General features: G+C 40.7%; 1 protein-coding gene across 2 annotated transcripts in view; it reads right to left on the minus strand.

The window, feature by feature from the left end:
• NCKAP5 (NCK associated protein 5) overlaps positions 1–19020 on the minus strand; it is a 558169-nt gene that overhangs the window by 478058 nt on the left and 61091 nt on the right. For both annotated transcript variants that reach the window (XM_053405165.1, XM_053405156.1), the window contains exon 2: positions 14934–15059. In XM_053405165.1, the coding sequence (XP_053261140.1) occupies positions 14934–15002 (69 nt within the window). In that variant the 5' untranslated portion in view covers positions 15003–15059. The remainder of the gene's footprint in view (positions 1–14933; positions 15060–19020) is intronic.

Genomic DNA, 19020 nt, shown 5'->3' on the forward strand with positions numbered 1-19020 from the left:
ATTAGAAAATAATTATTCACCACGTGGGAAAGAAACAAAAAACTATTGGCACCTAAAACACCATGGTGGCTGTCCCCAGTTGAGACAATTGCAGTAAAAAAGAAAAATATGGAAGACAATTGGCCAACATACTTAAGAAGTACAAGGAACTCAAAGAGGCAGGTATTACTTGGTTACGTTATCATTTAAAATAAATTTTTGAAATAGACAAAAAAATGACAGACTTTGAGACCAAAATATCGGACATGGACAAAGAATTATTACAAAATTCTAGAAGGGACGCGGGTGGTGCTGTGGGTTAAACCACAGAGCCTAGGACTTGCCGATCAGAAGGTCAGCGGTTTGAATCCCCGCGACGGGGTGAGCTCCCATTGTTCGGTCCCTGCTCCTGCCAACCTAGCAGTTTGAAAGCACATCAAAGTGCAAGTAGATAAATAGGTACCGCTCAGGCGGGAAGGTAAACAGTGTTTCTGTGTGCTGCTCTGGTTCACCAGAAGAGGCTTTTTCATGCTGGCCACATGACCCGGAAGCTGTATGCCGGCTCCCTCGGCCAATAAAGCGAGATGAGCGCCACAACCCCAGAGTCAGTCACGACTGGACCTAATGGTCAGGGGTCCCTTTACCTTTTAATAGAAATATATTCTTTAAAAAAGAATGAACTAATTCCATCTGTAAAATTCAAAATTTTAAATAGTCTCAAATTCTAGACTGATATGGAAGCCCTAAAAGATCAGGAGTTGGTGGTAGGGTCTATGTTCTTTCTCCACAGTGCATCACCTCCCAGGAAGAAGTTTAGTGAATTCTTATCCCTTAAGCATGGGTAAGTGTTGAAGGAGTGGGAAAATGACTGACAGTGGGGAAATGCCTGGATGCAGTGCTGGACTAGATGTGGACCAACAAACCTAAACTAAATCCAGGCAAGCTAGAGGTACTGTGCATTGCCAGTTCTTGACTCTGGGAACTAGTTGGATAATAATAATAATAATTTATTATTTGTACCTCACCCATCTGGCTGGGTTTCCCCAGCCACTCTGGGCGGCTTCCAACAAAGATTAAAAATACATTAAAATGTCACACATTAAAAACTTCCCTAAACAGGGCTGCCTTCAGATGTCTTCTACATGTCAGGTAGCTGTTTATCTCTTTGACATCTGATGGGAGGACGTTCCACAGGGTGGGCGCCACTACTGAGAAGGCCCTCTGCCTGGTTCCCCGTAGCTTTGCTTCTCACAATGAAGGAACCGCCAGAAGGCCCTCGGTGCTGGACCTCAGTGTCTGGGCAGAACGATGGGGGTGGAGATGCTCCTTCAGTTATACTAGGCCGAGGCCATTTCTATGTGGGGTTGTGCTCCCCTTGAAAGTGCACGATTGTAGCTTGTGGCTACTCATTCATTTAGCTTTGTCATCTGAAGGTCAGGCGGTTTCAAGGGAAAGAAATGCCTATTTTGAGCAGGGAGTTGGTGAGTTAGACTAAGGTGTTAAATATAACTATTATTTCCTATTTGTATCAGGTGACTGTACTGGGTGTCATTCTCTATAAATAAATGTATAATTTTACAATTCCGAGTGTGTTCTGGGGATTCTAGAAAAGCTTATTTCACCCAATGTATTGCACTGTAAAAAAGAGCGGCCTACTGCTCTCTAGGTGGTAGCAGCAGTGTTATTTAGGGGCAGTTGGGGGAAGTCTGGCCTTGGTGGGCGGGCTGGGAAACTTACCCAGTAAGCTCTAAGGGCCAGGGCCTTGAAGGGGGCCAAGAAATTTGCACTTGGTGGGTGGTGGTAGGCTGTTATATTGACATCAGTTCAGAATCTATTACAGATTAACATAATGTTTTGGCTTTAGCTTTATCACAAATTGTGTGATTCCATGTAATACCTGCAACTGTTATGGATTGGGGCTATTTATATTTCGGCTGTCTCTGGTAATAATTTTGCAACTTCAAGGAAATCCAAAGGATGATGTACCTTTTCTCCAGGTTTATTGAAAACTGCAAATTCCCCAGATGTCAAAATTAAGCAATAATAACAGAGCAAAATACAGGATACATTTTGATGAATTTTGAAATTATCAGTCATTTTGATATCCAGTCTGACATGAATGGAAAAGAGTGGACAGACTAGGACAATTGGGATAGGGTCCTAACAAGAATGCAGTTTGCTAGTATGCTCTTCTATCAAGGGGCTTCATTTGAGGCGAGCTTAATGAGAGGACCAGAAAGGGAAATTTTAAAAAAGAAAGAAATTATTCCAATATGTATTAGGAAATATGCTAAAGATAACCATATAGTGTCCTAATGTTAAAATGACACTGTCATGTGTTAGTAAAATGGGGAAACAGTTCAGCAGATAAATGCACACACAATGCCCAAATATTCTGTAAGATGAATGCCATAGCTTAATTTGCTTACAGCACCATTCCAATCATGCTGCCTTGAAAAAAATGACACTCCAAATTATAAAGATGACTTCTAAGTTAGGGTTGCCATGGACATAAGTTTTAGGCTTCATGAACTGCAAGCTATTTTGTCCATGTTACTTAAATTCTGCAAACGTTCAGGTGGACATATAAATGATACACAGATATACAACTCTTATTGTAAGACGTTAAAAAACTCAATGGCTCTGTATCTGAAATCTCTGTCAGACAGCAAAGCAGAAAATAAAAAAATATGGCCAGAATAAATATTTAATTTAATTTAATTTAATGAAATTGTTTAGCTAGGAACACAAAGATAAAGTTTGGATGTCTCAATGGCACCATGGGAGAAGTCTACCATATGCTGTATTATTTTGTATGAGCTGACACGTCTAATGCAGCTAGACTTAAAATGTGATGTGTCAACCAAGGAAGAACTGAAATAGACATAGTCATCCGCAAAGTAGCCTGGCTGAGATTAATGAAGCAGATTTCACTGCTGCTTCTCTGTTGAGGAATAAGAGTGACTAACTAGGTGCTATTTATACTTTCTCAAATAACTCTTGGTTTTAAATTAGTTTTTAAAGTTGAGCACTTTTTCTCCTTCCAGCCATTAGGTCAGAGATTCTATATCTGGCATATTTCTATTTAAAGCAGTTCAGCATGCACCCTTACTCTGTCTCTCCCCCTCCCTTTCTCATATATTGCTCCAAAACATCCATGGCAGAACAAAGGCTTGGGGCAGTTGGTCTGCTAGAAATATTGTGCATCAGAGAGGGCTTTTTAAAAAGGGAGGGGGGTGAGCTCTATGCCACAGCTGCTTCTAACATTGTTACGATTTCCATTATGATATTCACAGAGGAAGCAATGTGAGACTATCCAAGTATCTGAATGCAGACATGAGATAAAGTAAGGATGCTTGGTCTTCACCACACATGAAAGCTCTTTAGGGGGAAAAAATCACACAATTTCTATGCAACAAGCACAATGGCAAGAAAAGCTAATGTCTACAAGGATAAATGACATCTCTAAGCCTCTATATGGGACGCGGATGGCGCTGTGGGTTAAACCACAGAGCCTAGGGCTTGCTGATCAGAAGGTCGGCAGTTTGAATCCCCACGACAGGGTGAGCTCCCTTGCTCAGTCCCAGCTCCTGCCAACCTAGCAGTTTGAAAGCACAAAGTGCAAGTAGATAAATAGGTACTGCTCCGGCGGGAAGGTAAACGGCGTTTCCGTGCACTGCTCTGGTTCACCAGAAGCGGCTTAGTCATGCTGACCACATGATCCGGAAGCTGTCTGCAGACAAACGCTGGCTCCCTTGGCCAGTAAAGCGAGATGAGCACCGCAATCCCAGAGTCGTCCGCAACTGGACCTAGTGGTCAGGGGTCCCTTTACCTTTACCTTTTAAGCCTCTATATAGAAGACAATTCAAGCAATAAAATACATGCCCCACAGATTACAGTATTTTAAAATGGTCCACGTGGGTGTTCATCTTTCCCAATTTCAAGTATTAGGGGCAGGTGTAGTCCTTACGTTAATCGATTTCCAGGACTATAGCTGCTACCTCAGTGTTTTGAGACACAAGAGATTTATTGGTTTATATCCCACATCAGCTGAAAGGGCTTGAGACAACTGAGCATTAACAACATAATAAAATATTAAAATCTCTACAATCCGGGGCATTTGAGCTGTACACCTCTTGGAGTATAACAATCTTTTGCTTATGGCCCCATAATGCACTATGCATTTAAAGTAGCATCAAACAAAACTACAATTCTCAGAGTGGTGTAACAGTTCATTTTTCTTCTCTAGGAACTCTGGGAACTGTTTTCTAAAGAGAATAGGGATCTCAGCATTCTTTAGTACAATTCCCAGGATTGTTTGGGGGAAGCCATGATGTTTTAAAGTGGTACAATCCTGCTTTTAACATCAGTTGCTGATCTATGGTGACGCCACCACAACCTAGGTTGGGTGGGACACTTCAGGGACTAAATATCTTACCAGTCCCTGGCACATGGGTAGGGGGCATGACAGACTGCCAGTCCACCACATCAGATAGTTTGAGAAGCACTGCACTAGCAAATGCATTATTATACTTCTCAGTGCTGTTATTATTGATTAATGAAAGCCTCAAGTTTCCTTGACATTGTCTTTTTACTGTGTTCCAGTATGCACCATACTGGAGAATGCTTGTCACTTTGATATTCAGTGTGTATGAGGGTTTGCAGAAGCGAAGCCAGAATCATAAATTTGACAGTGCTGAAGACAGTATAGAAATACTGCTTGAAAATGTATCCACAAAACTAAGCTCTTGAGAACAGCGAGATAAAAGAACAAGGTAAAAGTTGTCGACATTATTTATAGTCAAATCACTCAAAGAAAAAGAGAGGCATATTTTACCAGCAATCACTACTGGGGGATAATGAAAACATCTAGTGAAAAGATAAGAGTAGTCACAAGAAGGAGGGGACTGAGTAAAATGTGAAATTTTGTGCAATTTCAACTTGAAAAAATCCACATGGGGGAAAGCACAAGAACAATTGTTCCTCTTTTGCCTGCTTTCTGAAGAATAAAAGTAGCTGTTCTGATTTTCAGGCATAAGCATTGGAGAATGGACAAAACAGCTCTGAGACATACCTTCATCACTTGAAATTCTTTTGATGTTTTGCCTAAGCAGAAACCTCCAGATTTACCTCAGTTCTACTTTAGGCAAACTTGGCATTAGGTAGGGATGCATGAAACCACTCCTCTCCTGGAGAAGTCTTATTAGTTAGTGAAATGCTTTAAGCTTCTCTTAAAATCCTGCAAATGTTTTGGTCAAAGTAAGCACCTCCAGATGGGCTTCAAATTTTAGTTCAGTCCCCCCCCCCAACATAGGTGGATTGATAGGCAACACAGCCTGAGCCACAAAACCCTGTGCTTTCTGCTGATGCACCACCGTTATAGAAACTGAATAACTGAGAACAACATAAGATTTCTAATAGCATTTGAAGAAATGTGTTCTGCCTTGGATTCTCAATAACTCAATAACAACATGACTCAATTAAACTGTGCTGCTTTAGGTTTTGCTCAAACATTGCACACAAGAAGTGGTCACAGATCCACCTAGTCCACTTTTTATATAAAGTAGGACCACTGATCCCACTCTCTTAGCTACTTTTAGGGTGTCCTGGTTTTTACTTTTTGAAATATGGCAACCCTAAGCTACAGCCCTCCCCCAGAGTGTTCCAGTTGCCCTGGTTGCAAGTGAATTTCTGGGCTTAACTCATTGTTGTTGACCTTTAAGGCCCAACAAGATTTGTGTCAATGTGATTTACAGGACTGCCCATATAACCCATGTTTTAAGATTAGCTTCAGATACTCTATGTATGGGTCCAGCGGTTCCTCAGGAGCCACCTGCACCCTTATATCCCAGCTCAGTCACTAAGATCATCAGTGTTGTTGGTTGTTCCGCGAGTTATAGAGGCTCATTTGACAATAATGGAGCCTTTAGTGTGATCGGTCCGGTTTTGTGGAATGCTTTGTCAATAGATATTCAGTAGGTGCCTCCTGTTTCAGCTTTTAGACACCTCCTGAAAATGTTTTTTCTATGCCACCAGACCTAGGCAGGCAGTTACGAGTACAACTTTCCACAATAGTTAATTGAAGTTTGATTTTAATAATATAAATTTACTGCATGATTTTATATAATCACTTTGTGTGGTTTGTTGAAGTATTTGTAAACAAACATTTTAATAAACAAACAAAATTATACTTGTAGGCCTGAGTAATAGGGCTTTCTCAGTGATGGCTCCAAGCATTTGGAATTTTCTTCTGAGAGATAAATAGCTGTCTGGTTCAGTTCAGGTTTTTAAAGAGGAAAATTCATCTGTTTCTCTTGGCTTTTGATTGAAGAAATATTTTAGTATATGGGCTGCTGCTGAGGTTGTTATCATCATTGGTTGCATTTTAATCTATGGGCGTTTTTTAAATGGTTGTACTATTGTGATTTGCATTGTACATTTTAATGTAATCTTATATTTGTTATTAACATAAGGCACCTTTGGAAGGCAATAGTCTTGAAAAACAACTTAGAAATATCTGAGAATAAATGAATTCATTTCTGGATAGGCAAGTTTTTTAAAAATGTGATCAGCAATAATTGCCTCGATTGCCTTAATCCAATGTATAATTGAAATAACTTTTCCAAATAAACAGGAACTGGTTCAGAAAGCATAATTCCTTTTAGAAACAGCTCCTGGGTGTTCAAAATCATATTTTAAAGTGTTTCTTTAAAACCCTATCTTTCCTCCAGGCATTTTTTGTTACTTTATTGTGTGTGCATTAAAATCAGAAGTGTGAGTTCAAAGCTAACTTGGCTGTGCTCACGTGCCTGTAGGACTGTATATCTTAAATAATGTGGCAGGAAATATCAACTTGCAGATATGGTAGGATTAAAAAGAGAGAAACATTAAAAACTGAAGTAAAGCACATGATCCTGAACCCATCTGAAATATTTTTCTCTTCTTTCATGTTCAACACAAATTCCATTCCCTATGCCATTCAAATATTGATATACTATAAATATGGCAATGTTACTTTTCAGTTCCACAGAACAATTAGAATTCTGAAAGTTTTTGAAAGAATATAGCTAGCACTGGAAAAACGGAAGCATTTTGGTTTGGGAAATAACTTCGCTGTAAGTTAGAATAAGAAGGCAATGGGAGGGAAGGTGTTCATGATTTCTTAAGGACGATTCACGTAGCAGAATACTGGATTACTACTTAGAGTCAAACAACACCCTCACTGCTGCAACAGAATGTTTTATGGGAAGAGCAGTGATGCACAAAGGAAAACACAGCTTGTTTATCTTTATTAATTGTGTAGAAGATAGAATTTCAGAGCCAAACTGCATGTGCCCCTAATGACATAGTCCTGCCCTTGTATACAGAATCACAACCTCCCCACATCACATTGTTAGTATTGGGGGTTGGATCCCTTAACTCTTTCCCACTGGGATCCCAATGCAGATTAGGGACCCCATACTTGCAATATACATTGCAAAAAGGGTCCCATTCAATTTGATGGGTCTTTTTTTGCAATAGAAAATGTACACAAAGAAGTCCAATCTGGATCAGGACCACAACAGTGACAGGAAGGGTGAGAGTTAAAGCCCTCCTACCCCACATGCTTGGTGCCTCAAATCTTTTAAGCATCTAGCAATGACCCTGGCTATTGGTAGTTTGGCCCTCAGTAAACGCAACTTCCTCAGCCCTGAAAAGCTATCTGCAGTCATCAAAATTCCCTCTCCTACCCAGCAATTAAAGATAAGGGAGTCCTGCTGCTATACTCTGTACCCAGACACCTTAAGACTAAACTCACATACTTGTTTGTATACAAGTATATTATGCCATACAATATGTTAGTCACAAAAATGGAGCTGGTATTTCCATGTGGGTAGGGCATTTTCAATCTATGAACAAAGTGGCTGGGTGAACAAAGTGTGTGTGTGTGTAACAGGTCAGAATGTGTGCTGTGGCACTCACCCCCAAAATCCATTGCATGCACCGGGCACAGTGTGAACATGTCCATAGATTTGCAAAATTGCCCAAGAGCCAACTCAAATGTTCACATTTAATCCAGACATACAGTAAAATATTAGAATAACTAATCTTAAGGAAACCCAGCAATTTTATGTAAATTTCATCTAACTCAAATAGACAACTTAGTCACAGATTTGCTGATGTCTCCTTTATTGCCACACACATTGCCTGTTCTTGCTGTGGACTAGTAGTCACGAGGCAAATACTTGGCAGGGAGGTGGTAGAATTGACTGCCTATCACTAATTTGGGGGTATAGGGAGAAGTATTTGACTGAGCAGCCAGAGGAGAAACATCCAGACACACAAACATGCCAAGATTGTAAATCAAATTTTATTCTGAAGGTGTTCTTAGTTATTGAGATTTTATGGTAAGATAAATAAATGCTTCAAATCCAAGGCTTAAAGGCTGATTCATAAGGGTGATAATATTGACAAAGCAACGCAGGGTAAAGGTTACATACAACTGCTTAACTTTTAATATACTGCTTTAAATACACAGCTTCAGTGCCTGTTTCTTGATAGTACGTAATGTATCACACCAGCTTGGTCTGGCTGTTGTCTTAATAAGTTAGAGAGGGATGGCACCTTCCCCTTCTGAGGTCGAGGAGAAATCACACATTCATTTTACCTTGAATATGGTTAAAGGGCACATTCTTTGCCATCTTTCAGGTGGGTCACCTTACAGTTTGGAAAACAAGACCTAATTGTTCTTATTACCTTGGCTTGCAAAACTACAAACATGATTGTTGTGAATTTGACCCTGTTTTTATTTTACTTTATTTATTTATTATTTAATTTGTATAATGCCCCTCATCTGAAGATCACAGGGCAGTTCACAACATAAAACTACAAAATGAGAACACAGAATACATAATAAAACAAAAACAAACCAATAACCCCGTCCTTCCACAAATACATTTAAAAGGCCATAGAATGTTAAAGCAGACATCTACACTTACCTGTTGCCCTGTGCTTTCTGGGCATAGGTCCAAACACTCTTTTTATTTTTGCCCCACCACTTTCCCCAGGAAAGCTGCTCTTCAACACTGAATCGGAACAAACAGCAATTCAGATTTTCTGCAGATTGCTGTTTGCACCGATTCAGAAGTAAGGAGTGGGCTTTTGCGGGGAAAGCACAGTGGCAAAAAAAAGAAGTGCTGAGACAGGAAGTTTAAAGCATGGACCTGTGCCTAGAAATGCAGAGCAAAGCTAAGTGTGGATTTGCCCTTAGTTGTGCCCAAAAGCTCTGTTGTTTTCACTAAGCAGACAAACTCAGCTACCTCTCTGGAAGCTAGGAAATAGCCATCTGCAGTCCTCTTCAGCATGGAGCAGATCTGGGAATGACTATCATTCAGGGGAAACACAGCTTGTCCAAAAGTATGGGGATCAGACTTAAGGTAATGATATGATGATGAGCTTGGCACCTCAGATAATACTGGGGTAAATAGATGTAGATTGAATAGTAAAGGGTAACATAGAGCAGGTAGAAGTATAAATGTTCAGGTGTTAGTAACACTTTTCTCGGTAGTGGTGATGTTAGGGCCAGACTTGCGCCCTGAAACCTAGACGCCCTTCCATTACCTGTAGATGATGGGAACTTGCTGCAGCACCCAGCATGAGCACACCATTTGTTAACTTCTAGAGGCATTGGGCTGCTGAATGCACAGCACCCTGAAGGACCAAAGTTACAGATGCACCCACCATCATCATGCTTCCTGGGGGAAGAATGGCACTGGCAGGTGGCTCACTGTGCAGTACACCCACCAGCCAGACCTCTTTAAGTGTTAAAAAAGGACACCCCCTGGCTCCTGCCACCACCTGGTACTCTAAGGGAGAGCGGAAGAACTAGGACAGCCCCTCAGACCTGGCAGCGCTCCTGTTCACCAGTCAATTCCATGCCTCCCAACCGTGAGCAGCAAATATTACAGGTATCTCACTTATTAAGACTAATCCGATTGCAAATCACAGTGGTATATAACTAAGCTTTGAAAAGGTGAGAGCACAGGCAATCAGCCTCCTAAGAAACAATTCACTGCACTCTTCTTTTGAAAGTGGAAAGCTGCCCATTTAAAAAAACCCGAAAAAAACCACCCTTTAAAAACTTCTACTTTATAGAGGCTAGCTACTTGTAAAGATGAAACGTTCTCAAGAAGGCTGCTCAGCTAAATGCCATCACAGCTGCAAGTGTCAATCCAAGGCAATTCCCTAGCCAGCTTGGGAATTACTCTCGTAAATAAAGAGCACAGCTTGAAGCACTGACTTTTTCTGATCAAAATGTGTCCTGGAGAAAACTGAACAGTTTTAGGTCAGGCAAAGGCCTCCGTTTCTGGTGGGTCTTTTATTATTTTCACAGGGAGCACTGTACAGAGAGTGTGAAAAAAGCAACAGTTCCTCACAGTAATAATGATTTGGTCTATAATGTGAGTGGTTTTTCTTTTTTCTTCTACTTGGTTACAGAAGGACTTTTTATATATATAAAAAAAGAATGTATTTGAAGAAAGTTTACAATTCTTCTGGGCAGTAGTTTTAATAGCCACAACAGCAGCCCAATTTTTCTGATGCACAACTCAAATTAAAAAAAACAACTATGATCACCATTTGACCAGCCCTAACATAATATCATTTATGGAAGGGGGTCAGCAGGTTTTTGTTTCGTTCTTGTTTCTATTATGTATTTTGTGTTTTTATCTTGTATTTTTATGCTGTGAACTGCCCTGCTATCTATGGATGAAGGGCTGTAGACAATGAAAATGAAAACATTTAAACTGAGTTTTGATAAAATGTCCCACATTGCACATTTAACTTTAAAAATGAATATACAGTAGATTATGTATGAGCTGTAAGAACTATACATTATCCTAGCTAATTAATTAATGTGCATTTCCAAATTCTGATTTACAGCACTACAAAGTTGTGATGTGCTTGTGACAGGAGACAGAAAATAGGGATGTACATATTTACAAGTCATGAAACTATTTTTAACTAGCTGCATTCTGATTTGGGGTCTAGACTCCCCTTCTAAAATAATACTTGGAGCCAGACATTATGATGTAATGCCTTCTCTGCATTCTGAATACCAGTTTTGTTGTCCTTATTTTAAATACAGTGCCTGCCCTCATATATTGAATGCATTGGCAAAAGCTGTCTGTACAGTATAGAAGGGGGTGACATAAAGAATAGCTGGACAGAGAACTTAACATTTATTGACTTAGGGTAACTCTGTTTTTTTGTTGTTGTTTAGTCGTTTAGTCGTGTCCGACTCTTTGTGACCCCATGGACCAGAGCACGCCAGGCACCTCTGTCCTCCACTACCTCGCACCAACATAGCATCACACCAAGTTGGGCCATTGGTCCATCTAGCTCAGTATTGTATATACTAGGGGTCAGCATCCTTTTTGAGCCAGTGGGTGCATTTGCCAAGCAGTGAGGCTGTCATGGTCACCATACACACACAGCTTATTCAATCCACTAAAACAGAAAGCTTGTTTCAAGTCCAATTTCAATGGGGTGAGGAGTGGGGGAGAGGCCTTGTGATCACCAATAAAAACCTATGCAAGCAGATGAGTGGCTATAGGCATCATATTAGCAACTGCTGGTCTATACGGACTGGAAGTGGGTGGCTATTCAGAGCTTTAGATAGGATACATTTCCAGGGATGGCAGTGCTGCCAAGTACAGTGGTACCTCAGGTTAAGTACTTAATTCGCTCTGGAGGTCCGTTCTTAACCTGAAACTGTTCTTAACCTGAAGCACCACTTTAGCTAATGGGGCCTCCTGCTGCTGCTGCGTTGCCAGAGCACGATTTCTGTTCTCATCCTGAAGCAAAGTTCTTAACCTGAGGTACTATTTCTGGGTTAGCGGAGTCTGTAACCTGAAGCGTATGTAACCCGAGGTACCACTGTAAAGGGGGCGGGCGAACAGACCTTTTCCCAGCATACTTTTCTTTGCCACATTCTGAATTCCACTGGCATGAACACAGACATTACCTATCATGCACAGATTTAAGTATGCATGATCGAACCAGTTTATTTATATACTTAGTTATTTAAATATTTGCAGAAGCAGCTTGAAATAAAAGCATTAGAACAGCCAACAGTTGAAAATGAGCCAAACATTCCAAGTGTAAATTATAAACAGTTTGAAATATGAATGTCTTCTGTTTAAAAAGCAGCAAAATATGGTCCATGAATACATACCTAGAGAATGAAGTTCTAAGTTTCCATTAAACATGGGGCCAACACCAAAAAGACCCCGTCCTATATAGTACAAGGGTTGCAAACCTGTGTCCCTCCAGATGTTGGACTCCAATTCCCATCAACCCCAGCCATAATAGCCAGTGGTCAGGAATGCTGGGAGTTGTAGACCAACAGCATCTGGAAGGCCACAGGTTAATTCTAGTGCCTGCCAACCTAATATATATCGATGGCGGGCACACAACTCCCTGAACCTATTTTTAGACCCAGACAGGTTTATACAAGTACAAATAGCCCTTCAAACAACTTGGCTACGCACTGTTTAGAGCTTTAAAAGTCTTCACCAACACTTTAAACTAGTCCTGAAAATAATCTAGCCTCCAGTGCAGCCAGTATCATATTGGTGTTCTACTCTTTGATTGCCCCCACAAGAGTCCAGAATTCACCGCATTCTGTACCAACTGAAGAATCCAAACATCTTTTAATGCAGTCCCTTGTGGACCTTATTGCAATAATCTAGTCTGGTTGTAACTAGGCTCTTTTCTCCCAGCCAAGGGATAATTACAGCTAAGGTGGGGCAGAAAGCTGACTGGACAATTAGTCCTCACATACCCAATGCGACTAGTATGCTAGGTTGTGGTTGTGGAGTTACTCCCTTTTCTTGTCCAGACTTCTCTGCGCTTTTTTAAGCGCATAACAAGCATACGTTTCAGATTATTTCCCTCCCATTTAGATATGAACCGAGGAGAAAGCATCACCTGTCGCTTTGCTTTTCAAACCCAGATCTAAAGCCACAGAAGCTCTGCTTTATATTATTAGCATATTATGGTAGTAAGCAACCCTAAAAGTTTCCTGCAAGCTACACTACTGTGAGACTCCCACAGCTTGCTGTGCTGCCGCTGCTGATGAATTACCTTGTTTGGGTTAAAGGGATGTACCTTGATTTATTTTACAAGGCAGAAGGCTCTCCTTTCATCTCTGCAACTGCTCTATTACTGACCCAGAAATACTTTGATTTTCATCTCTACTTTCCATTCTTTCCTGGGTCACCTGATTTCATCATCCTTAGAAATCTCATACCAGCTTTCTCACATTTGAAGGGTAGCCACTAAATATGTCAGCGACCTCCTGAAATGCTGACCCCGGGAACTTAATTTCTTTGAAAATAATGCTGCTCTTCTCTCACTGCTTAGAAGCCCACAAATTCATTATGCTGGAAGTGGAGGCAAGGAAGCAGACTCACGGACATGACTTTGGCCTGAATACCTACTTGGTATTTCTGTGCCGCCCCCCTTTTTTTGGCTTCCTATTATTGCTTCTCCTCGCCATATTTATTTGCAAATGTATCCCATTAGCTTTAGCAGAGCTTACTCTGCTGACTAAACACATTCAATGTTACGGCACGAACATTAGCCATTAGACAGATGAGCAAGGAGAGTTTTAGAGCATGCTGTAATTCTCAGGAGTTATCATGATCTGATATTCAACTCCACCTCTGCTTTCTGCTTTCCAAAGAATCCTGCCATGACATGGTTGAAAAAGAATTCTGCATTTCTTTCACCAGCAGTGTTAAATTTAAATCCATAAATTTAAACTGTTTCAAAGAACTGGGTGGGTCCTGATGTACTTCTCCCCCATCCAAATACTGTTGCAAAGTTGACAGAAACTCCCTAAAATGTGGATGTGTTGACAACTACTGGAGAGGAAGCTCTCTCTGTTCAGTGTTTGGCAGAGTTGAGTAATATGATAATATGGCCATATGATGTCTTTGTAGAACAGTATTATGGGGGCATGTACATGCTTGTTGTCTGAAGCATGCCTAAAAAAAGAATGTTTCACATAGGTAACAATGGAGTTTCAGTGCTCAACAAATCACTAACTTCTGGTACCAGAGGACATTAGGTATTTGCTCTATGTAAAAGAATGTCTACCAAGTGTATGTTCAGTAGAGTGGCATCCAGGCACAGGTCCATGAATTGCATTTGTCACTTCTTAGGAAAACACTTTGAAAATGTAATGTGTGGAGTGATCCCAATTCCTTTATTATGGGAGAAAAAGACTAACCAAGAAAACACATCTAAGTTGCTTATCGAGAGACAGCAATGTTTTAGGTTCAATTTTTGTTCACAGCAGCCAAAATGAACACTGACATTAACAGGGCCATTTCAAACCAAGGTTTGCCATCAAGTGTGCTCTCAACAGCCGATCCTGGTTTCCAGTGATGCCTGTATGATCATGCGCACTCATCATACTGACATTAGTTTTTGATGTATGTATACTTTAAAAGCACTGTACAAATGGCTATAGAACACAGACACAGAAATATATATCTTTGTTATTTGAACATTATTTAACCACGTAAGTTTTCTTGAAGCAATGTTCTCTGATTAAACCACTTTGGGTTTTTTAGCTTGACACAACTTTATCAATGACACCCCTATACCAGGGCATCCCAGATCCACTAAACTCCGCTGGACAAGGCATCATTTTTCTTCTGAGATTCTGATCTAGACGAACAAGGTGTCATGTTCCTATCAACAGTTGCATTTTGGCTGAGCTATAATAGTCTTTTAGCATTTACTCACATTTGGCTATTTAGAAAAAAACTCTCTTGCAATTTTGACAATACAAGGTCTTCAACAAGTCTTCAAGGATGTCTGTTACAAAGGGTCACAGCAATGAAAGGCCCAAGCGCCCAATGCCAAAAAGATATCCAAAACTATAGATATGCTTTTGTACTCACCATGAGAGTACTGTCCAAAGAAAATCTTTTGCTAAATTCCTTTTTCACTAGATGCTGCTTTTTGTCCATGGCTGAATATCCTTTATTGTTTATTCTCTTAGAAATGCCAGGTTGTTGCCGCTTTCACTGTGATGGAAAAATAAATACAAATTAATTGCTGTAAGCCACCCAAGTACCTTAGGGTGAAAGATGAGTAATAAATTAAAATAAAAACACTGCTTAGTTGATTCAATGAAACATACACCAATTGCATTTAATAGAGTTAGTTTGGAATCCCACCCCCACGCTTTTGTTTGAATTTCTTTGGGTCTTGAAAATGCTACAGAATACATCCAGATCACAACTAAGGTGTGCTTGGATTTATATTTATATTTTAAGGAAGACTGGCAAATCACCAGCAGGTGAGGGTTTTCAAATTTGCATAGTTGCAATGTGCTTGCTTAGAACTGATTCAAGAGACAGAAGTTGAAGTGGGGTTGGCCTGAAAGGCTGCAAATCAGTTGTAGAGCATGTTTTGCACACAGGAGGTCCCAGACTCAATCTTTGGCCTCTCTAGGTAGAACTAGGAATGTCCCCTGTCAGAAAGCCTAGAATGCTGCAAGTCGGTATTTAGTTCAATAGTGAACTAGATGGACCAATTGTCAAAGTTGGTATAAAGCAGCTCCCTATGTTCCTGTGACCCTGTTATTTTACCACAGGCATAGGCAAACTCGGCCCTCCAGATGTTTTGAGACTACAATTCCCATCATCCCTGACCACTGGTCCTGTTAACTAGGGATGATGGGAGTTGTAGTCCCAAAACATCTGAAGGGCCGAGTTTGCCTACGGCTGTTTTACCACATGTCAGTAAGGAGCAGCTCTTCATCAGAGAACTTATAAACAGCTCATACATTTGCTAAGCTAACTGCTCTTTGCAACTGAATTCTCACATAAGCAGGCTACTCACATGAGCAGTGCTCCTTCAGAGAATCCTGGATGGCTGCAGCCCAACCTTGGAAGTGAGAGCCCCATTCAGCTGTCCAATGAACATGCATAGGGGCATGGCATTATGGCAAATGGCAATGAGTTGTAGCCAACAAAGTCATTCCATTTGTGCAAGGATTTGTACCAGGTCCAAATATTAGCTAAATCTAAGAATTTAGGAGGATCTGCCCTCCCTGAAAAACTCATAACAATATTAACAGAATTGGCTGAATAAGAGCCCCAATATCTTTTCAGGCATTCACAAATGGACATAGCATGGAGGTGGAGCTTGTTACCAAAGCATCATGTCCTCACAGTGAACACATTTCTGAACAACTGAACAGAGTGTCCTGTAACTGAAAATCCTTGGTTGCAATCTAGTCTGAAAACTTGCATGTATTCTGGCTCTGATGTTATATGAATACTCCAAGTGCATATATCTTATTTTTATTTATCAATTGCCTTTATATCCCACCTTTTCTTCGAGGAGCTCAAGATGGCATACATGGTTCTCCCTCTCCTCATTTAATCCCCACAACAACCTTGTGAGGTAGGTTAGGCTGAAAGGCTGTGACTGGTCTGACGTCACCCAGTGAGTTTCATGACCAAGTGGGGATTTGAACCTTGTTCTCCCGGGTCCTAGTCCAACACTCTAACCACTACACCACACACAGTGGTGGAGGAAGCTGCTTGGGTTCCTGGTGCAGTGCGCCCAGGGGCGGGCCGAGCCGCCCATAGGGGCGGGCCATACTGCAGGGCCTCTGGAGTCTGCCTGCCTCCTCTCACTCAGCCGCCCTACAGCTAGGGGAGGGAGGCAGTGGGCAGACCATTTGGGCAGCACAGAGCCTGTGCGCAACCAAGCCACCACGTCTCTCCCAGGAGAGGCATGTGGCTCAGGCGTGCTGCAGGCCCCACAGTGAGTGCCGCCTGACATTTTGTCACCCCCTCTCAGTGGTGACACCTGGGTCAGCCCACACTCACTGCACCCCCCTTCCTCCGCCCCTGACCACACAGACCAGTTCAAGTAAATATATGTATCCAATCACTGTGCAAAGTAAGTCTTATGAGCTTTCCAAGTGTTTGAGATGTGAAAGACAACACTGGAAAGTAGGATGCCCAGAAAGTTTTGGGGCCAAAAGAGGTTTCTCAAGTGGCTTAGGCAGACAGTTAATATGTGCCATAGTTAAATTGATAGTTTTGTAGAATGGCTCTGTCCATTACTAACACAACTAAATGGCAATCCTGTGTGATTATACTTTTTTCTTGTTAGGAAAAAACAGAGCGAGAGAGGGAGAGATATCTTTTCTGTTTGACATGAAAAATAACACTGAGTATAGTAATTATTTCTAAATGGCACTAGAATAGACCATCAAATTAAATATTACAACATTTCAATCACCACATGAAACTGGATTAAAATGGGGTAAAAGGTGCTATTTATCAACTCCCCAGCCTATTCAGTTCTTTGGAAACTATCCAGGATAGCACACACTGGTACATATTGTTATACAGCAGCCCTGCTTATGAAGGAAGCACAGCGCTACCTCAGTTTTCGAATGTGATCCATTCTGGAATACCATTTGTATTCCGAAATGTTTGAAAACTGAGGCGCAAAGGGCGGTCTGGAAATTTAATTGAGAAAATTGGGAAACACTCGGGGGAAGCTGTTCAACTTCTGAGGCCCATTCGAAAACGGAAGCATTTACTTCCAGGTTTTCAGCGTTCGAAAACCGGAATGTTAGACTTCCAAGGCATTCGGAAACCGAGGTACCACTGTACTTCAGAAAAATGTGTGTGTTTGTGTGATCTTTTTCATTTCTCCAAAAAAGAAAAACACCCCAGAGTCAATGCAACTAGTATTCCAGGATATTGCAAGACTCAAGAACCTTTGCAAGACAACATGAAATACAATTCTCAATACATTATGCTTCTCAGTTCAGACCACAGGAGCAGTGTGGTACAGCTCACAATCTATTCACCAAGGTTGCTTTAGTAGAATATATCACTTAATCTATCATTTAATAAATATCTTTTAATATCATTTGCTCATCTTTCTCCTCAACAAGCGAGTATCCAAATAATGTTGATTTATGGTTGTGTGTATATGTGTTTATGTACAATTTTATTTGTACACTACTAGGATATCTCTTTGATCAAGTGGTTTAAAAACTATTCTAAACATAAATAATGGAATTTATTAAAAATTTCATACCAGGTTGTTAATAATAGTTATAGTAGAATTCCCACTCTCCACTGATAGTTTGCCTAAATTAAACATATCTATAATTAGAGTTATTAATCCTGGTTGAAGAAGAGATATAGCTATTAGACAAACAGGTAATATTTATTTATTGACTTACTTCTAAAATGTATAATATGCCACTCCCATGGTCAATAAATAACTTGGTATAATGATTACATGAAAAATTATGAAAGCTACATCTATAGTTAAAACCTTTATAGGTACATGGCCTACAATATACCACAGCCTAAAGGATGATAACTGCTTTTAATATTTTGCTACATAGATATGTTGTGCATTCTCTTTTCCTCTCTGTCATTCTCCCTTAAAAATGAAAAGAAAATTATGCTGGTACCACTAGTGCAATGTACTGTGAGCTGGAGTTTGAACCATGCTCTGGTAACTTTCAGACTGGTTTAATGTAAAATGTTTTGTGTGGGAATGCTCTCAAAGATGATGTAGAAACGTCAACTGGCCCAAAATGCAGCAGATTACGGACTAAGGATCCCTTTAAAACTCATGTTTTAAAACAACTGGCATTAGATGCAAGTTCATTTCTGGGCCCAATTCAGGGTGTTTAAAACCCTAATGACTTGGGCCCCAGATATCTGAAATACCACTTCCTTTCGATATGATGTTGGGCACTGCATTGAGAAGCTAAAATAGCATCTGCCTTCTGCCACTGACAGTCCAGAGAAGAGGGACTTTGACCTTCTATTTTAAAATCCCACCCCAGGACCACTAGGACCAGGAAGACTACTGGTAGGGCCAAGAAAGGGTGCAAGTGACTGGCAATAGTGGGCAGTTGCAATGGTAGGTGAGAACACTGAGCTGTGGACCAGTGATGTGGATAGTGATGGCTGGCTCCATCAGAGTCTGAAT

This window comes from Podarcis raffonei, chromosome 1, assembly GCF_027172205.1.
Source record: "Podarcis raffonei isolate rPodRaf1 chromosome 1, rPodRaf1.pri, whole genome shotgun sequence".
NCBI lineage: Eukaryota > Metazoa > Chordata > Lepidosauria > Squamata > Lacertidae > Podarcis > Podarcis raffonei.